This window comes from Myxine glutinosa, chromosome 14 (genome assembly GCF_964187855.1).
Source record: "Myxine glutinosa chromosome 14, kmMyxGlut1.1, whole genome shotgun sequence".
NCBI lineage: Eukaryota > Metazoa > Chordata > Myxini > Myxiniformes > Myxinidae > Myxine > Myxine glutinosa.
In genome coordinates this window covers 19,962,288-19,981,250 of record NC_136274.1, presented here as the reverse complement: position 1 = coordinate 19,981,250, position 18,963 = coordinate 19,962,288, and the positions used below count along the sequence as shown (strand labels likewise).

Sequence of the window (18,963 nt, the reverse complement as noted above, 5' to 3'; positions counted from 1 at the left end):
TCCAAACCACCCGGCATTATAACCAAACCACCCGGCATTATATACAAACTGCCCGGTATTATAATCAAACCGCAGGGCATTAAAACCAAACCACCCGACATGATAACCAACCCACCCGGCATTATAACCAAACCACCCGGCACGATAACCAAACCACCCAGCACTATAACCAAACCACCCGACATTATAACCAAACCACCCGGCATTAAAACCAAACCACCCGGCATTATAACCAAACCACCCGGCATTATAATCAAACCACCCGGCATTATAATCAAACCACCCGGCACGATAACCAAACCACCCGACATTATAACCAAACCACCCGCCATTATAACCAAACCACCCGGCATTATAATCAAACCGCAGGGCATTAAAACCAAACCACCCGGCATTATAACCAACCAACCCGGCATTATAACCAACCCACCCGGCATTATAACCAAACCACCCGGCATTATAACCAAACCACCTGGCATTATATACAAACTGCCCGGCATTATAATCAAACCGCAGGGCATTAAAACCAAACAAACACACACACAGACACACACACACTGACACACACACGCACGCACGCACACACACACACACACACACACACACACACACACACACACAGATATACACACATACAGTCATGTGAAAAAGTAAGTACACCCCATGTAAAGTTTTGACTTTTTCAACATATTTCAACGTACAGCTATTTGATCTTCATTTCAACAATATTGAAAGATAAAGGTGATATAATATAACAAATATCATGAAACATTTACATTTTGAATCCATTGTATAATTTAAATAAACATAAATGCAAATTTCGCATGTGGAAAAAGTAAGTACACCCTTGGCTCCAATAGGTGGTATTGCCCCCTTTGGCAGAAACAACCTCAAGTAAGCGTTTCTTATCACTGTCTACCAGTCTCTGACATCGACTGGGAGAAATTTTTTTCCCACTCCTCCATGCAGAATTCTTTCAGCTGTGCGATGTTTGAGGGGTTTCTTGCATGCACAGCTCGTTTCAAACGCCCCCCACAACATCTCGATGGGATTTACAGACTTGGCATTTAATATGGAATATTTTTTTTGTGGGGGTGAACTTACTTTTCAAGATGTCTTAGAACCAAAAGTTCATTGGAATTATGTTGAAATTATTCTAGATTTTGTTAATGTGACCTTTAAAAGAAACAAAAACCACATTTGACATTTCGAAACAAATAAATTGATCCTTGAAAGTGATGTAAACTGATATCGAACTCAATTCATGGACAGTACTGTGTTTAACTTCTGTACGTTTTCCAGAAGTATCTGTTTATTTTGCACATTAGCCAAATTTTTTTTAACAAAAACAAAAGTTAAATTACGACTGGGATTACGAACAGTAAAATTACAGTTCAGTACTTCGTGTAACCCCCACGAGCATTCAGGAGAGCACGTACACGTTGAGGCATGCTGTTCACGAGATTTGCCAAGGTTTGGACAGGAATCGCTTGCCATGCAGGGACAATAGCCTGCTGCAATTCACGCACAGAGGTCAGCTGCTGGTCCAAGTGGTCGATTTGCGCGTTAATTCTGCCCACAAGTTCTCTATCGGATTCATATCCGGGGACATGGTAGGCCACTCCATATGCTCGACACCATGGTCAGCATGAAAGTGCTGGATCATGCAAGCATGATGAGGCCATGCATTGTCATCTTGGAAGACAAAGTTTCCTCGAAAGGCTGCACGAGCAAATGGAAGCAATGTTTCTTCCAGAATGGCCCTGTACTTGAACTGGTTCAGGTTTCCATTCAGAACAACCAGGTCAGTTTTGCCCCCTGCATGAAAAGCAGCCTAAACGGTCACACCTCACCACCGCCAGCTTGGACTCTTGGCACTATACAATCTTTGTTGTAGGCTTCATGCACTTGTCTGCGCACTCGGACGTGGCCATCTTGACGATAGACCAGAAATCTATACTCGTCACTGAAGATCACGTGATTCCAGTGTCCTGGCTGCCATTGACGGTGCTCTCTGACCCACTGCAATCGGCGCTGGCGGTGTTGTCTGGTCAGGCGTGGCTTTCTCAGGGGACGCCTTGCACGATAGCGTGCTAGAACCAGTCGTTGGTTGACTCGCCTCCTGGATACAGGCACATTTGTCCGTTGCTGCCACTCAGCCCTAAGCCGAATAGCTGACTTGGTACGGCCATTGCGGACTAACCGGTGCAGCTGGCGATCATCCCTCCTTGTGGTTCTGCGGGGACGTCCTGGCCTCGGGATTGGAGTAGGGACACCCCTCTGAGCATTTCATTTCAGGATCTTTGACCCCTGACCTTGAGTGATGCCATACTGCCGAGCAATAGCACACTGTTTCATGCCGTGATTTCGTAAAGCCACCACTCCATGACAAACAGCATTGTCGAGTTGACGGACCATCTCCAGAGGAAGCGGCAATAACTTTTGGGGACGTGCATCAGTTGTTTTCCACTAATACAGAACGCAACAACCCTTGTATACCAGACTGTGAAGCCAATCATCAAATGCACCTGTCCATACATTTTGCCATGCCACCTGTGATATAATCCTGTTCTTGACTTCTTGCTGCGACAGACAATCAGTGACAAGGTTCTTTTAACAAATAAATCACCAAAGTGTAAAAGAAACTCACCAGATTGATATACTGAGTTAAGAAAGTAAACCCAAGTCAAGAAAAAAAAAATATTCCATATTAAATGCCAAGTCTGTAGATCTGGGCTTTGACTTGGCCATTCCAGAACCCTCCATTTCTTTCTTTTCAGCCATTCCTTGGTGGATTTACTGGTATGTTTCGGGTCATTGTCATGTTGCAAGGTCCACCTTCGTTTGAGCTTCAACTTTCCGACAGATGGCCTCACATTCTCCTCAAGCACCCTCTGGTATAATGAAGAATTCATAGTGGATTCTATGACGGTGAGCTGCCCAGGCCCTGATGCAACAAAGCTGCCCCAAACCATAATATGTCCACCACCATGCTTTACAGTTGGTATCAGGTTCTTGTGGTCAAATGCTGTGTTTGGTTTTCGCCAAACATGTCTTCTGCTACTGTGGCCAAATAGCTCTACGTTTGACTCATCTGTCCAGAGCACATTGTTCCAGAAGTGCTGGTCTTTGCCGAGGTGTTCATTGGCAAACTTTAGTCTTGCCCTGATTGTCTTTCTGGACCTCAAAGGTTTCCTCCTGGCACACCTCCCATGTAGATCAAATTTGTGCAGCCTCTTTCTAATGGTAGACTCGTGCACTTTGACAACATTGGAACAGCAGAGCAGAACAGCAGAGCTACCTGTAGGTCCCGTGATGACATTCTGGGGTTCTTAGAGACTTCTTTCAGCATCTTGCGGTCTGCTCTCGGGCTGAACTTGCTGGGGCGGCCTGGCCTGAACAAGTTGGCAGTTGTTTGTAATCTTCTCCACTTGTAGATGATCTTCCGGACAGTCGAATGATTTATTTCAAATTGTTTGGAGATCTTTTTAAATCCATTCCAAGACTCGTAGGCATCTATAACCTTCTTTCTGAAGGCCTCAGAGAGCTCTTTTGATCTAGGCATGGTGACGCCGCACACTTCAACAACAAAGAGCAAACCAAACTAAATGTCTGAGGTTTAAATAAGACAGGTTCCTCCAAGATTGTCTCTAACGATGTTCTATTCATTTGCACCTGAGCTGGTGCACCTGATTCTAATTTTAGGTATTTGAAGTAGTGATAAATGTCGGGGTGTACTTACTTTTTCCACATGCGAAATTTGCATTTATGTTCATTTAAATTATACAATGGACTACAAAATGTAAATGTTTCATGATATTTGTTATGTTATATCACCTTTATCTATCAATATTGTTGAAATGAAGATCAAATAGCTTTATGTTGAAATATGTCGAAAAAGTTCAAACTTAACATGGGGTGTACTTTCTTTTTCACGTGACTGTATATATATGTGTGTATATGTGTGTCCTAACACCTTATCCCCCCCCCCCCCCCCCCTGCCCAGCCCAACGTAGGAGAGGTAGGGAGAAACCACGAATAGGGGAAAAAAGCTTTATTATTCGACATCTCATGTGCACAGTTTCAAAGCTTTGCTTCAATATTTGGTGTGCCCACCGCCCGCCGACCGAACTGCCTCCAAACGCGCGGGGTAGGATTCCAAGAGAGACACAAACAAGTCACGATCGAACTCCATTTCTTCGAGGACGTTAGTCAAAGCAGTGAGAAGCTCTTCCCTGGTGTTCTGGAGGCGTTGTTCAACTCTGTCCTTGAGTATCGCCCCCAAATGTTCACAGGCGTTGAGGTCAGGCAATGCTCCCGGCCACTCATCGTTTCTGAAAAAATCGACCTTGTTCGCCTTCAGAAGATTCTGGGTCGCCAGTGCGCTCATGCACGGGGCTCGGTCGTGCAGAAACGTGGTCTCCTTGATGCTGAGGACATTTTCTGGGTTCCGTAAGAACGGAATAACATGGCGGGTCAGCACAACGTCTCGGAGGTATTTGCCGTCCCATGATTGTCCTTGCTCTTTGATGACCCACATCAGCTTTTTCGCTGTGAACATCAAGAAGACGCCAACGCACCATGCTGTCTTCGATTTCTCTCGAATCTTGAGTTCTTGTGGAATGTCATCATTGTGAAGAGACCAAATTCTGTCGTTCTGGAAGTTGGGACGTCGAGCCTCATAAATGAAAAAATCATCAGAAGGGGCCAGGAAAAGAAAATCATCAGAGGTCCACTCGCTCAAAAACTCACAAAACCACATTCGATCCTCGACGTTCTTCTCCGTCAGCTTCGGTGCTGGACTTTGGTGAAAAGCCTTTGTGCCAATGGACTGAAGGAACCTGTGGATACTTGATAAGCTCTTCTTCTTCCCTCGAACCCGTTCAATCTCCTTTTGGAGCCCTCAAATGCTTTTCTTCTCCTTGGCAAGCGACTCAATGATGATATCCCTGCTTTCCTGAGACAAACATTGTGCTGTCTGTTCGGGCCGGCTGTCCATCTCGCAATCGAAGGGATCACGGTTCCAATTGCGTTTGACGAAGTCCTCAGACCTGTTCAGGTACTTGGCAACCCAGGATCTGGATATGGTTCCCGGCGTCTGATCCCTGGCGACTCGGAACGCGATAGCCATGATGCAGAATATTCACCTTTTCTTCTCGGAATCACCCGACCACGACATCACTTCACAAAATCTGCAACAGAACAAGAAAGGCTCATTAGATCATTATGAAATTTGGTATTTGAGATGTCAAATGAATGATCCTTCCCGCTATATGCCCGCCATTGTAAAGTGGCGACCCAGTAGAGCTGGGCAGGGTGGGGGGTGGGGGGGGGGGCAAGGTGTTGGGACACCCTGTATATATATATATATATATATATATATATATATATATATATATATATATATATATATATATATATATATATATATATATATATATATATATATATATATATATTAGGGTGGCCTTTAAACGGGGTGAAAATTTTAAAATGTTAATTTGAATGTTGTCATGGCCTAAATGTGATCCATTTGGGATAGAAACACTGCAGTCAACATTTCATACAAGTGTGTTTATATTTAGAGGCACCTTCAAAAATCAAGATTTTATATATAGAGAGCAACAACAACAACAACAACATGCATTTTAAGGCCATTTCCCGTGCTAGAGCGTTTCATTTTCCCTGCATTTTCCCTTCCATTTATATATAGAGAGCACACAACAAAATATACTGCTGTACAAATACACTTCTTAAAGTTATTTTCATTTCTCATTCTATTTAACATTCCTGATGTTATTATATTTCCTGATGTTATTATATTAGTTTCTAGTCAAGGAAGGTTCTCACCAACATAAGTCATATCATTGCTGCCTGATTTTAGCCAATGTTGCTCTCCGACAGTCGGGATAAGTACGGCGGTGTTCAGACACGACCTGAAGTAAGAATTGGAGTTGCTCCTCATCCTTGGTAAGGAGCCGGTTGTAACTTTTCATGAGGGCCACACCTCGTTCAGCGTGGTCATTTACGACCTTCAACTCCCTGATCTGTTCCACAGCAGCTCTGTAGCCTTCATGGTCACCCCATGTGCTTGGATCCACAGTTAAAAAGTCTGACGAGAATTTCAACTTTTCGAAGAATGTTTTTGTGTGTGGTGACACAAATTCTTCAATTCCCTTCTCGCTTAAGGCTTTCATGTCAGGCCGTGGCATCTTTGATGGTTCTTCATCTAATGGACGCTCACCTTTCAGTGCTTCCACCATCAGTTGTTTAGTAGCGATAGGCACTTGTTTGTCGAAGAAGGCCAACCCCACCAACTCTTCTGACAAGTACCACAGATGGTTCCTCAACTTCTCACTGGTGGCTGTTGAGATTGCACGGCTTGAAGTCTTGTAAGAGATCAAGATCTTCATCAGCAGCAGATCATTCATTGGAGCTTCAGCTGCACTTGGAGCTTTCATACAGGCCTGCAAATACACTTCAGAAACAGACAAATTTCTCGTAGGCCATTCCTCTCTCGTGCCATCAGCTTGAACTGTTGGTGGAAAAGCCAGATTTTGAAACTGTAGATGGCCTTCGACATCCATCTTGCATGGCGAATCGCACCAGGAGCACGGAAATGAATGCCACGAGCAGGAACTCCTCCAATATACAAAATGGTCAGTTCCAGAAGTTCTTTATAATCATCCCGTGGCTGATTGAGGTCAAGCTGCTACTTTGCAAAATCGATAACTTTATCAGTCACAGGGAGAATGCGGTCTTTGACAGATTCATCAGTTTTTAGTGTTACGTGACCTCAATCACATGGCCTATAGGGGGAAATGTTCAAGGATGCTGGACTACCTCTAAATATTTATGTATTTAGCTGAAATTTGGCCTCATTTGCTTTTAGGGCAAATGGACCAGTTGTCGACGGTGAGCGCGTAACATTTAAAACTTTCATAAAATAAGGGCCTGGCCTAATATATATTGTTGCGGTTTTGAGAACCCACATTTGTAAATATGACATCATTCTTGTAAATATGACATTATTAAAGGGTTAAAGGTTGCACCCCATAGTTAGGCCACAAGCAACACGTAGGCCACCATAGGACTTCAGTTATTTCATTAGTATGTGTATAGGTAAGGCCATGTTTCCAATAGTTGAATCTGCGTTGTGTCGATCAAATAAGAAGTAGGCCCATTCTGTTCAGTTTGCAACCTCCCTCTAAAAGGGACCCCATTACATGCCCTCCTGTCTGCCCATGGCCCCTCCCAAATTGTTACGTGCCTCTGCCAGCAGCGTTCGCAGCCTCGCTGGGCTTCCATCCAAACGCCGCCATAAGCCACGCGGTGAGGCCCGGAAAAAGGGGGCGGAACGCGAAGAAGAGGGTGTGGCCACGTCATCCAGCCATCAAAGGCGGAGCCGGTAAGCCCTCACCAGCCAACCAGGGCTGAAGTGACATCGCCGACAGGCGTGGCTTTGGGCTGGCGGAGCGATCGCTTGGTTGGCTTATATAAGCAAGCGCAAAGCCCTTTCACAGGACTTGTCGGAGGCGCGCTTGTTGGAGAGAACTTGTCGGAGGCGTGCTTGTTGGAGAGAACTTGTCGGAGGCGTGCTTGTTGGAGAGAACTTGTTGGAGGCGCGCACGTTGTAAGAGGACTTATGCGGAGAAGGATTGGTGCGCAGAACTCGGACTTGGTCGGGAGAGTGCGCTGATCAAAGGACTTGCCAGCGAGCGCTTTGCATTGGCTTTAAGGAGAGATACGGCAGCGCTCATTAAGGACTCGCTGGGAAACGCGCATTGCATTGGACAATTGGGAGAGCGCACCTTTATCAAAGGAGGACTTTGGGGAGAGGGCGTTTGGCACAAGTGTGCACATATTACGTACGCAGGACACTAGCTTCCCCCCGCTATATAAAACTGTCCGGTCGCGTTCAACTACATGCGGAGCTGCCTGCCGGGTTTCGCCCACTGGACCGGAGCCTGGACCCCATCGCCGGACCTTCCACCCTACCATCTACAATCCCCGTGTGAGTGTGTATGTTTGTCCTGGGTATTAAGGATAAGACTGTTTTAAGACTGCCCTGTGTTCTGCTTCTTCCTCTTCCTATCCTGTACATTCTTTCGTTTGCTCTTCTTTCTGTATATTTGTAATAAATTGCCTTGTTCTTTCTTGGTTTCCTCTAATCCGATCACATCCGTCCTTTCTCTCATTGGGTAAACGTGGCACGATCGCAACCGCTTAGAATCGGGTTTAGTCACTTTGTTAACGGCTCGGATCGTGGATTGATATCCGCTCGGCATTTTCCATCATATCCGTGGTTCGAGCGGGAGTTATCTCCTTGCTTTACGGCCGGTGGTAGTACTTAAATAATTGGACTAAGACTCGACCAACAACCCTAATTACCACCGACCGGAAGGAACGTTATAACTCCAAGGACGCGGGTCGGCCAGATAGAAAGACAAGGGGATTAACCCCCCCTTAATAAGGGGAGCGCCGACGACCGAGATCCGTAACAATATATATATACACACACACACACACACACACACACACACACACACACACATATATATATATATATATATATATATATATATATATATATATATATATACACACACACACACACACACACACACACATTATCAGTACCCAGCGATTTTGGCCTAAACAAAGCAGAAATCAAGAAAATGATCAAATACCAGGACCTCAAAAATGAGGTCAAGACATCTTGGAAGCTGAAGAGCATCAACATTGTACCAGTGATAATTGGAGCAACAGGTATGATGAAGAAGAACCTCACTGAGATTAAAAAACCATCTTACCATAAATGAATCATAAATGAATATTACCACATATGAACTACAACTGGAGGCAAATCCGTGTTTGGTGACGATTAACAAAAAGGCCTTTGGAACAAAACTCTGGAAAAGTTGAACATCTTGTTCCATGAACCGTGATCCCTTACTGAAGCGGAGGTGGATACTTTGGGTCCTGGGAGGATTCCGTTCCACATCCTGAAACCCGCAAATGGAGACAACAACAAAACAGACACACACACACACACACACACACACACACACACACACACACACACACACACACACACACACACACACATGGCGGCTGCGATCGAGGTGGCATGACTTGCTGGCCATGCCGCCTCCCTCTCGCCTGGGATGGAGAGGACCAGCATCTGCATCAAATAAATCAGTAGTTTCAAAAACAGTAAAGACTGACATGAAAACGGCAGCTTTGATGGGACGAGATGGTCCCAGCTTTGATGGGACCATTCGATGTGCGTTTGGGCAGTCTGGCTCTGGAGTTGAGTGGGACTTGTGGGCGCCGTGCTGCCCCGCCCGGGACTTTGAAGGAGCTTTGAAGCTCCTGTATAGAGAGCTTCGTCCATTGAGGATATGAGAGAATGAGGTGAGATTGAGGATTCGTGCCATTTGCAGTGGCTTCAGAGTGCACAGCGGGTTGGTGGGGAAGAGGGCCTGTGCACGTGGCCATAGAAGGCAACAATGGACACAAACAACAGCGCATAGCAATAGAAGGGGACAATGGACACAAACAACAATGGATAGCAATAGTGGGGGCAATGGACACAAACAACAATGGATAGCAATATAATGGAACAATGGTGTCGTGAAAATCAAACTCAGACACGACTTGACCTCTGGGTAGGTTTAATATCATTTAGATCTGTAGTACATCCTGTAAGAATACATGCATGCAACAGGCATTAAAATCAGAGTATTTCATGAGCAGCAATGGTTGATTCAATATAACAATGGTCCTACAGAGAGGACAGTCAGCGCAGCATTTAGGGGCGTACATACCATTCAAACTACAGGACTATGTCACAGTGAGTTCCGCTGGAGTGTCCGCGCGCCCCGGTTGTCCCGGGTCTTATAGACGCCCCTTCCATAGCGAGCACACCCTGGGTTCACCTTGGTATAATTTCACTACATTCTCCCCGCCGTTAGAACTATACTGCCGCTCGGCAGGTTGCAAGCGAGCATCAGCAATAAACGAATGGGTCACGTCAATCCACGTCAGTCGGTCCACCCGTAGCGGTCGGGGCGGCGAACTTCCCTGCCAGTTAGTGTTCGGAATCTACCGGGCACGGCGTCCCCAAGCCCGGAGTCCCCCGCGTCGGAATAGCCGCCGGAGGTGGGAGTCGGAGGGGGCGCCCCTGCGCCTTCGGGCATGGGAGTGGGGGACGACGGGAGTAACAGTGGTAGTTCCATAGGGGAAGCTTCGATAGAGTCCATAGACTCATAGACGGGTTCGTCGATATCCCTGTCGTCGTCCCCACATGGGGCGAGATGGCGTACAGAGACAGTAGACTCGCGGCCATCCGCCGTTAACACACGAGCATGCTCGGGATTAGCCTGGAGGACCTGCACCTTGTCAACAAGGGGGTCGTACTTGCTAGCGCGAACCGCTCGTTTGAGATAGGCGGGCCCCGGTTCAGCGAGCCAGCTGGGTAAAGATTGGATACTGCCGGAGCTTCTAGGGTGGTGGAACAGTCGTTCGTGAGGAGTCTGGTTGGTGGCAGTACATAGGAGAGCCCGGATCGAGTTTAGAGTGGCAGGTAGTGACCACGCCCATTTATCGAGGCCTCGGCCGAGGGTCCGAAGGCTTAGCATGACGGCCCGCCATATAATCCCATTAAAGCGTTCGATCTGTCCATTCGCTTGGGGCCGGTACGGGGTGGTGTAGCTCGAAGTGACATTATGCTGGAGCAAGTAGCCCCTCACCTCCTGGGACAGGAACACCGCACCCCGATCGGTATGCACGTAGGCCGGATACCCGAACATAGAAAACAAATTCTGCAGGCACCGAATAACCGTGGCAGCCGACATATCCCCGCACGTGTAAGCAAAGGGGAATCGGGAATACTCATCGACGATAGTGAGCAGATAGCGAGAGTTGCTCGACATTGGCAGCGGCCCTTTGAAGTCCATCGCCAAGCGCTCCCACGGTCTAGTAGCCCTAACGAGTGTCCCCATAGGGGGGTTATAAAAACGCGGTTTGAGTTCCGCACAGATCGCGCAATCACGGCAGATGCGGCGGATGTCCTCAATCGAGTACGGCAGATTGCCCTCGCGCACAAAATGCGCGAAGCGCGTTACCCCGGGATGACACATAGTGCCGTGCAAAGTGCGCAGCCCCTCCAAAGTTACAACCCCCGCGCAAGTGGCCGGCCTCGATAAGGCGTCAGCGACCAGGTTATCCTTCCCCGGGCGGTATTTGATGGTGTAGCAGAAGTCGGCGAGTTCGATACGCCAACGGGTGATTTTCTCATTCTTAATTCGCTGAGCATGTAAGGTGTCGTACATAAACGCAACACTCTGTTGGTCCGTGACGATTTGGAAACTCCGCCCAAGCAGATACGGCCGCCATCGCCAAATTGATTCGACGATCGCGTACGCTTCCTTTTCGACAGACGAATGCCTCCGCTCGGCGGAGGTGAGAGTCCGCGAGAAGAAAGCCACAGGGCGGCCTCCTTGGGAGAGAGTCGCCGCTATCGCATGATCCGAGGCATCACTCTCCAAAACGAAAGAGGCACTCTCGTCAATCGTCGCGACAGCGGCGCCAGCGATGTCGACTTTAATGCCCTCGAAGGCCGCCAGGGCGGCCGGGCCCATGGGGAAAGTGTCGCAGGCCACGAGGGGGCGGAGCTTCATGGAGAAATTTTGCACCCACTTTGAGTAGTGGGCGAACAGCCCTAGAGCGCGTTTCAGCGAAGCCCGATCGCTAGGCGGAGCCATATCGAGCAAAGGGCGCAGACGCTCCTTATCCGGAGAGACGGAGCCATGGGTCACGGTGTACCCCAAAAGGTCTACCGTGCGTAGAGAGTATCGACACTTAGCCGCATTCATGGTTAAGCAATATTTCCGCGCGACCTCGAGGAAGCGTTTCAGATTAGCGTCGTGATGCTCCTGGTCATACCCACAAACCGTAAGATTGTCCAGATAGACAAAGACATCGGTCAAATTCTCCTTCGCAACGAGGTCATCTATAGCACTCTGAAAACAAGCGACGCCGTTCGTTACCCCAAAGGGAAGTCTCGTGAACTGGTACAACCGCTGACCCGATTCAAAGGCTGTAAAGACGCGATCAGCCCTAGAGATGGGGACTTGATGATACGCACTACGCAGATCGAGAGTGCTATAAACGGAATACAGGGCCACCTGGTGTACCAGGGCATCCATCCCCGGTAAGGGGTAGGCATCCAGCTGTGTAAAACGATTAATCGTCTGCGAATAGTCGATTACCATACGCCAGCGGTGGGCCTCACTCCGCACCACTAAGACTTGGGCCCGCCACGGTGACCTACTGTGTTCTATGATACCGTCCTTTAAGAGCAGGGCCGTTTCTTCCGCAATGAATTGCGCGTCCGCGCGAGAGTAGCGCCGCGATTTGACGGCTACAGGGGTACAATCAGTGGTCAGGTTGGGGAACAGTGAGAGTGGCTCCATGTCCATTTGAGCGAGGGCGCACACAGCGAGCATGTCCGGCCCTCCGAAGTCTATTTCCAAACGTCCATGCCGCTTAAGGAAATCAAGTCCTAACAGAACGTCAGCGCATAAAGCCGGTAATACCATGAGATACACGTCCGGGAACGTGCGTCCCTTTATCACAAGTTTCAATCGACACGCCCCTTTTGTGCTCAACCGAAGTCCCTGAGAGGCCATGAAGATCCGGCGGGTTGTCCCGAGAACCGACCACCCATGTTGATGCACGAGTCGCTGATCGATAAAACTATCCGTGGACCCCGTGTCAATCAAAGCTTGCGCAAAAACGCCCGCGACCGTGAGCGGAATGATGGCCTGCGCAAGGCCGGCAGACCCGGCAGGTATAGTACCGGCCGGGCGAGAAGATCGCGCCTCGCGGGTGGATCCCACGCCGGCTGCAATCCTTCGGGCAGCGTCGGCAGGTTGGGCCTCAGCAGGAGCATTGAAGTCAGTTGGCTCATCAGCAGTTTCATTTGCCAGAGTGGGTGTGTGTTGGTCGTAAGAGCAGCCGCCAGATGGCGCTCGAGCCACGTGAGAAAGATCTCTGCCGTCTGCAGATTCATATGCCAAAATGGGTGCATGTAATTCGTAAGAGCCGCCGCCAGATGGCGCTCGCGTCACGTGAGAAAGATCTCTGCCGTCTGCAGATTCATATGCCAAAGTGGGTGCATGTAATTCGTAAAAGCCGCCGTCAGATGGGGCTCGAGTCACGTGCTGCGTTTGCCGCACTTCGAGAGGAGTTTCCAAAGCAGGAGCATGTCGCTTGTTTGAAGTAGGCGTTCGAACGCCAGTCAAGGTCGGTCGCGCTGTGGCCGGTCGCGTTCGCGCCATTTGTTTCGGCGGCCCGGTGTATCTCACCAAGGTCGGGCGTGTAGCCAGAGGCCCGCGAGAAGGAGGGCGGCTCTTCAAAGCCGAGTGAGGCGCCCCGTCCGGCGCTCGATCCGTTGGCTCCGCGATGAGCCAATTCAAGGTCGCGCGGGGACGCGTGCCCCGAGCGGCCTTCCTGCAGACCTTTGCAAAATGGCCCTTGGTGGAGCACAGGTGGCATGTCGCCTCCCGGGCCGGGCATTCAGAGCGAGGGTGCTGCCGATTCCCACAAAAATAACATTTTGCATACCGGTCAGGCCGTGGCCGGGCAGCGGCGGCAGCAGTGAGGCCGGAAGCGGAGTCCGCTTCAGGAGCTCCCAGAGACTCGGCCGTAGTGGTCGGGTCCCCCTCCGTATCCTCGGCTGTAGCCCTTTCCCGGTCGCGCGAGTTGCGAGGTCCCCACCACGACTCGTGGGTGATCATATGTGGTCGATTGTTCTCGGGCATCTGTGTATACGCGTGCCAGCCGTAGTGCTTCTGTAAATGTCAGATCCGCGACCTCCAAGAGTCGGAGCCGCAAGACTCCAGAATTATTTCCGGAGATGAATGAATCTCGGAGCAAGTCGTCCTGCACTTGCTCGTGGGTCCGGACGTCCTGCACGCAGTCTGCCAACAGGTAGCGCAACTCCTGCGCGAAGCGATCGATCGATTCAGATGGTTGCTGTCGCCGCTGAGAGAGTTGATGCCGGCCGTGCACAGCGCTCCGTGTCTTTACGTAGAGGCGCTTCAGCTCGGCTAGAGCCGTAGCGTACGTCCCAAATCGAGAAATGTTCCGGAAAACGGTGTGATAGACCTTCGACTGTAACACGGACAGCTTTATCGCAGCGGTGGGCTCTGTTTCGTGAGCAGCAAAGTAATTCTCCAGCGTGTTGAGCCAGTGAGCGAACTCCGATGCTGATCCCTCAGCTTGAGGGTCGGCTCCGAGAATCGGTACCACGATCATCTTGTGGTCAGCCATTCCGGCGATCTAAATGATATTAAATGTCGTGAAAATCAAACTCAGACACGACTTGACCTCTGGGTAGGTTTAATATCATTTAGATCTGTAGTACATCCTGTAAGAATACATGCATGCAACAGGCATTAAAATCAGAGTATTTCATGAGCAGCAATGGTTGATTCAATATAACAATGGTCCTACAGAGAGGACAGTCAGCGCAGCATTTAGGGGCGTACATACCATTCAAACTACAGGACTATGTCACAGTGAGTTCCGCTGGAGTGTCCGCGCGCCCCGGTTGTCCCGGGTCTTATAGACGCCCCTTCCGTAGCGAGCACACCCTGGGTTCACCTTGGTATAATTTCACTACAAATGGACACAAACAACAGCGGATAGCAATAGAAGGGGACAATGGACACAAACAACAATGGATAGCAATAGAAGGGAACAATGGACACAAACAACAATGGATAGCAATAGAAGGGAACAATGCACATAAACAACAATGGATAGCAATAGAAGGGAACAATCCACACAAACAACAATGGATAGCAATAGAAGGGAACAATGCACATAAACAACAATGGATAGCAATAGAAGGGAACAATCCACACAAACAACAATGGATAGCAATAGAAGGGAACAATGCACATAAACAACAATGGATAGCAATAGAAGGGAACAATGCACATAAACAACAATGGATATCAATAGAAGGGAACAATGCACACAAACAACAGTGGATATCAATAGAAGGGGACAATACACACAAGCAACAGCGGATAGCAATGGAAGGGGACAATGCACACAAACAACAGCGGATAGCAATAGAAGGGGACAATGCACACAAACAACAGCGGATAGCAATAGAAGGGGACAATGCACATAAACAACAATGGATAGCAATAGAAGGGGACAATGCACATAAACAACAATGGATAGCAATAGAAGGGGACAATGAACACAAACAACAGCGGATAGCAATAGAAGGGAACAATGCACACAAACAACAGCGGATATAAATAGAAGGGAACAATGCACACAAACAACAGAGGATAGCAATAGAAGGGGACAATGCACACAAACAACAATGGATAGCAATAGAAGGGAACAATGCACACAACCAACAGATGGCAATATATTATGGAACAGACTGATTTAGAATGGTACACCTAATTTTGGAAACAGCTCAGTCATGTTTTTAAATGTAGACTTAAAGAAACAGTCCTTATAGTTTATACCTCATACTTGCTGATAAAGCATTGTTCTCTTTTGATGTCAGTAAAATGCTTTTTTATTTGAAAATGCATCAAATTTATTTCCTCCTCCATCCACCCCCGCCCCCCTACCCCCCCCCCCCCCCGCAACCCTAAACCGTAGCACTGCAAAGTACAACCTCCTCACATTTCTACCACGCTTTCTGTACGAGCAATTCCGCAAAGCCGCCAATGCCTTCTTCCTTCTCATTGCCTTGCTGCAGGTTGGACCAAACGAAGTCCGAGATTACGATGTTAATTTTGTATTTCAAGTTGCTGTTGAAATCTGGGAAATATGGGTACAATTGGAATGGCGCCTTGATGGTGTATTCGCAGAAATCATACACCACGATGTGCAATCTCAATGGAATCGTTCCTATTTATCTGGAATATCATCTTGGTAAACAACCTTTGGGTTTATCAGGAAAAGATGAATTTCATTTCTGTTGGGATATAAATTTATACATTTTCTGAATGGTTGGGTTATTTCCGAGATTCATGGCAATGCGATATGAATGGTGATGGGGCCTTTCTTTGTAAGTAACGATTCATATTCCACATATGATGTCGCACATTGGAACCCGAGTTCAGCAACTTGAAATGTTTTATGGAAGAAATATGTTATGCATACCTGTTGATGTCATGTGTTTTGCATACCTCTTGTTACACCTATTTATTATGTTGTGCATTTTTGTCACGAAATGTGTTTTGTACACCTGTTGATAGTGTCAAATATTTTGTTTTGATGTTTCTGCCCCCTCTGCATGGTAAAAAAGATGTGATTGTAATTGGCACATTTGGCGCTACATCGGTGTGGGTGACGATGGAGTTGGTGTGGTAACCTTTAATTATGTGCTTAAGCAACAATTCCCAATTGAAGCTGCTTTCTGAAATGATTTTAATTGGCAGTGCAGCAATTTGCAGAAAGATCCCTCCATGTTTCACGCAATAAGAATCTTCCCTGTGCCTGTGCAATGTAGAAAAATCCAACCGAGCCTCTGTTTGTACTAAGAGACAGTTGTATATTATTTACTAGTGGGGTATGTTTACACATTGTAAGCAATAACAAACCATGCTTTGTATGTCGGCACATAATAAATAGAAGCTTTATGATTACTGGCAAGCATCACCGACTTGCTGCCAGATATCAATTATATATTTCTTTTTTATACTTTACAGACGTGTTTACTGTTTTTACATAAATTTTCATTGATATTTTTATTTCATATTTGCAGTTTTAGTAATTACAATTTTCAAATGCTACATATCGATTGAGGTTTCTATTTTTATGCCTCCACCGACAAAGTCGCCAGAAACATTATGTTTTCTGGTTATCCGTCCGTCCGTCCGTCCGTCCGTACGGGCTAAACCTCGTTTTTCTCAGCAACCACATGTCCGATTGAGGCAAAACTTTCAGGGTAGGAGTGACACCCATGCAGAATGTTTTTGTGAGAATTGTGACGTCATAGGTTACGTGATATGGCAGCCATCTTGGATTAAACAAGAAATAATTAAATAATTATTTCTCGGAAACCGATACATTTTCGGAAACAGAGACTAAGTTTGAAAATGATGAATTTGAAACTTGGCACATTGTCAAGTACTCCCAATGGGGAACAAAAGCATGATAATGATGACATCATTGGTGAAGTGGTATACCAGCCAAAAATGTTTTAATCGAATTTCTTATCCTAAAAATCTGAAATTGCACATGATCTATTACCCATTTGTATTGAAAGATTAAATTTATGACATCATAGGTCACATGGTTTGGCAGCCACATTGGATTGAAGGAAAATATTAAATGAAACCGCTCACCCTATCGATGCAAAATTTTACAAATATCATCTAACAGCACTGTTGCATATAGTTTGAAAATGATGATGTCATAGGTCACGTGGTTTGGCAGCCATCTTCGATAGAAAAACGAACCTGAGCAGATCAACACAAAACTTCACAAACATGATCCCATACCCATCCACCAGGATGAGACAGACATATGCAGAGTGATGGCATCTACCCGCTGTGGGACTATGCGGAGGCATATTGGCGACACAGTCGCATTGTTCTAGTTTATACATGCATTTACGGTTCTTTACATAAATTTTCATTTACGGACACTTTCCGACGGTTCTGGCATTTTTCCCGGTGTACCGGCTTCGATGTCCGTCAGCCTGCCAAATTTCAGCTTTCTAGACACTCGGAAGGTACTGAACATTAATATCAGTTAATCGTTAGAAAGAGCTTGATATATATGATGACGATAATTAGATTGTTTTGTGAATTAGAGTGTAATGTGCAGTATTTAATTAAATTGTTGGCCACGCGTGTCTTCATTGACATATGTGCGCTTCATAAATATCTATTATTAATTATCATTATTACCATTATTATTGTTACTGCATCCGTGTAAGAAAGATGTTGCTGGAGTTGGAGCACGCCAGTGAACTGCAGGTCGTGACCGTAGAACCTCGTTTGTATCATGATGGATTGAAAGTCCAGGGAGCCGCATCATCACGGATTTCCGCACGATTAGGCCCATCAGGTGACACATTCGTGCTTGCGCTCTTCCTCCACAGCAAATCCCTGATGTTTCCCCCACTGGTCGCTACACCACGCTTGTGCCATTAATCTGCATCCTGTCCCTGGCCGCCGTGAAGGAGCTTATTGAAGATTACGTAAGTTTTATTAAATGAAAAAAAAAATTCCAAAAAAAATAAGAAAATTCCCCAAAAAACAATAAGTCCCAAGTTTTTATTTGTTTGGTAGCTTCTACCCACTTTGATTGCTTTTCCATACTTGTATCCCACAGAAGAGGCACAAAGCGGACAACACTCTAAACCAACGGAAAACTTGTGGTGAGCACTTCAATTCTCCCATACTCAGTCATTTTTAGCCTGTTGTTTATGATTGACACTTCTTTCATTACTGTATCCATTTTCATCAAACATTTATGCTGGCAGTGTTACAAAATGGAAAGTGGGTAGCAGTTCACTGGAAAGAGGTGAGTTTGATTTCCGCATTAACTCATGTTTTGATATATATATATATATATATTTGAATTGAGGAATTGTTGTTGTCACCTTCTGAAATGGAAGAAAATGATTATTCTTATTTGTCTGCACAACAGGAAGAAGCTGCAAAGCCCATTGTATCTACTGTACATCTGTATACTTTATACCTTACCTTTACAATATTTACTTACCTCATGCTTGTCTATCACCGATATCCCATTTTTACCTCCAACACCGAAGTTGGTGGGTTATGTTTTCACCGCTGTCTGTTTGTCTGTCTATTTGTCTGTCTGTGAGCAGGATATCTCAAAAAGTTATGGACGGATACAGACGAAACTTGGACAGATTGGGTTGTGACAAGGACAGATCGA

General features: G+C 46.7%; 1 protein-coding gene across 2 annotated transcripts in view; it reads left to right on the top strand.

The window, feature by feature from the left end:
- The window catches only part of LOC137439469 (phospholipid-transporting ATPase IA-like), a 238,304-nt gene that overhangs the window by 57,753 nt on the left and 161,588 nt on the right, over window positions 1-18,963 (top strand). For both annotated transcript variants that reach the window (XM_078768165.1, XM_068135239.2), the window contains 4 exons: window positions 15,703-15,802; window positions 18,158-18,256; window positions 18,391-18,436; window positions 18,542-18,582. In XM_078768165.1, coding sequence (XP_078624291.1) covers window positions 15,703-15,802; window positions 18,158-18,256; window positions 18,391-18,436; window positions 18,542-18,582 — 286 coding nt within the window. The remainder of the gene's footprint in view (window positions 1-15,702; window positions 15,803-18,157; window positions 18,257-18,390; window positions 18,437-18,541; window positions 18,583-18,963) is intronic.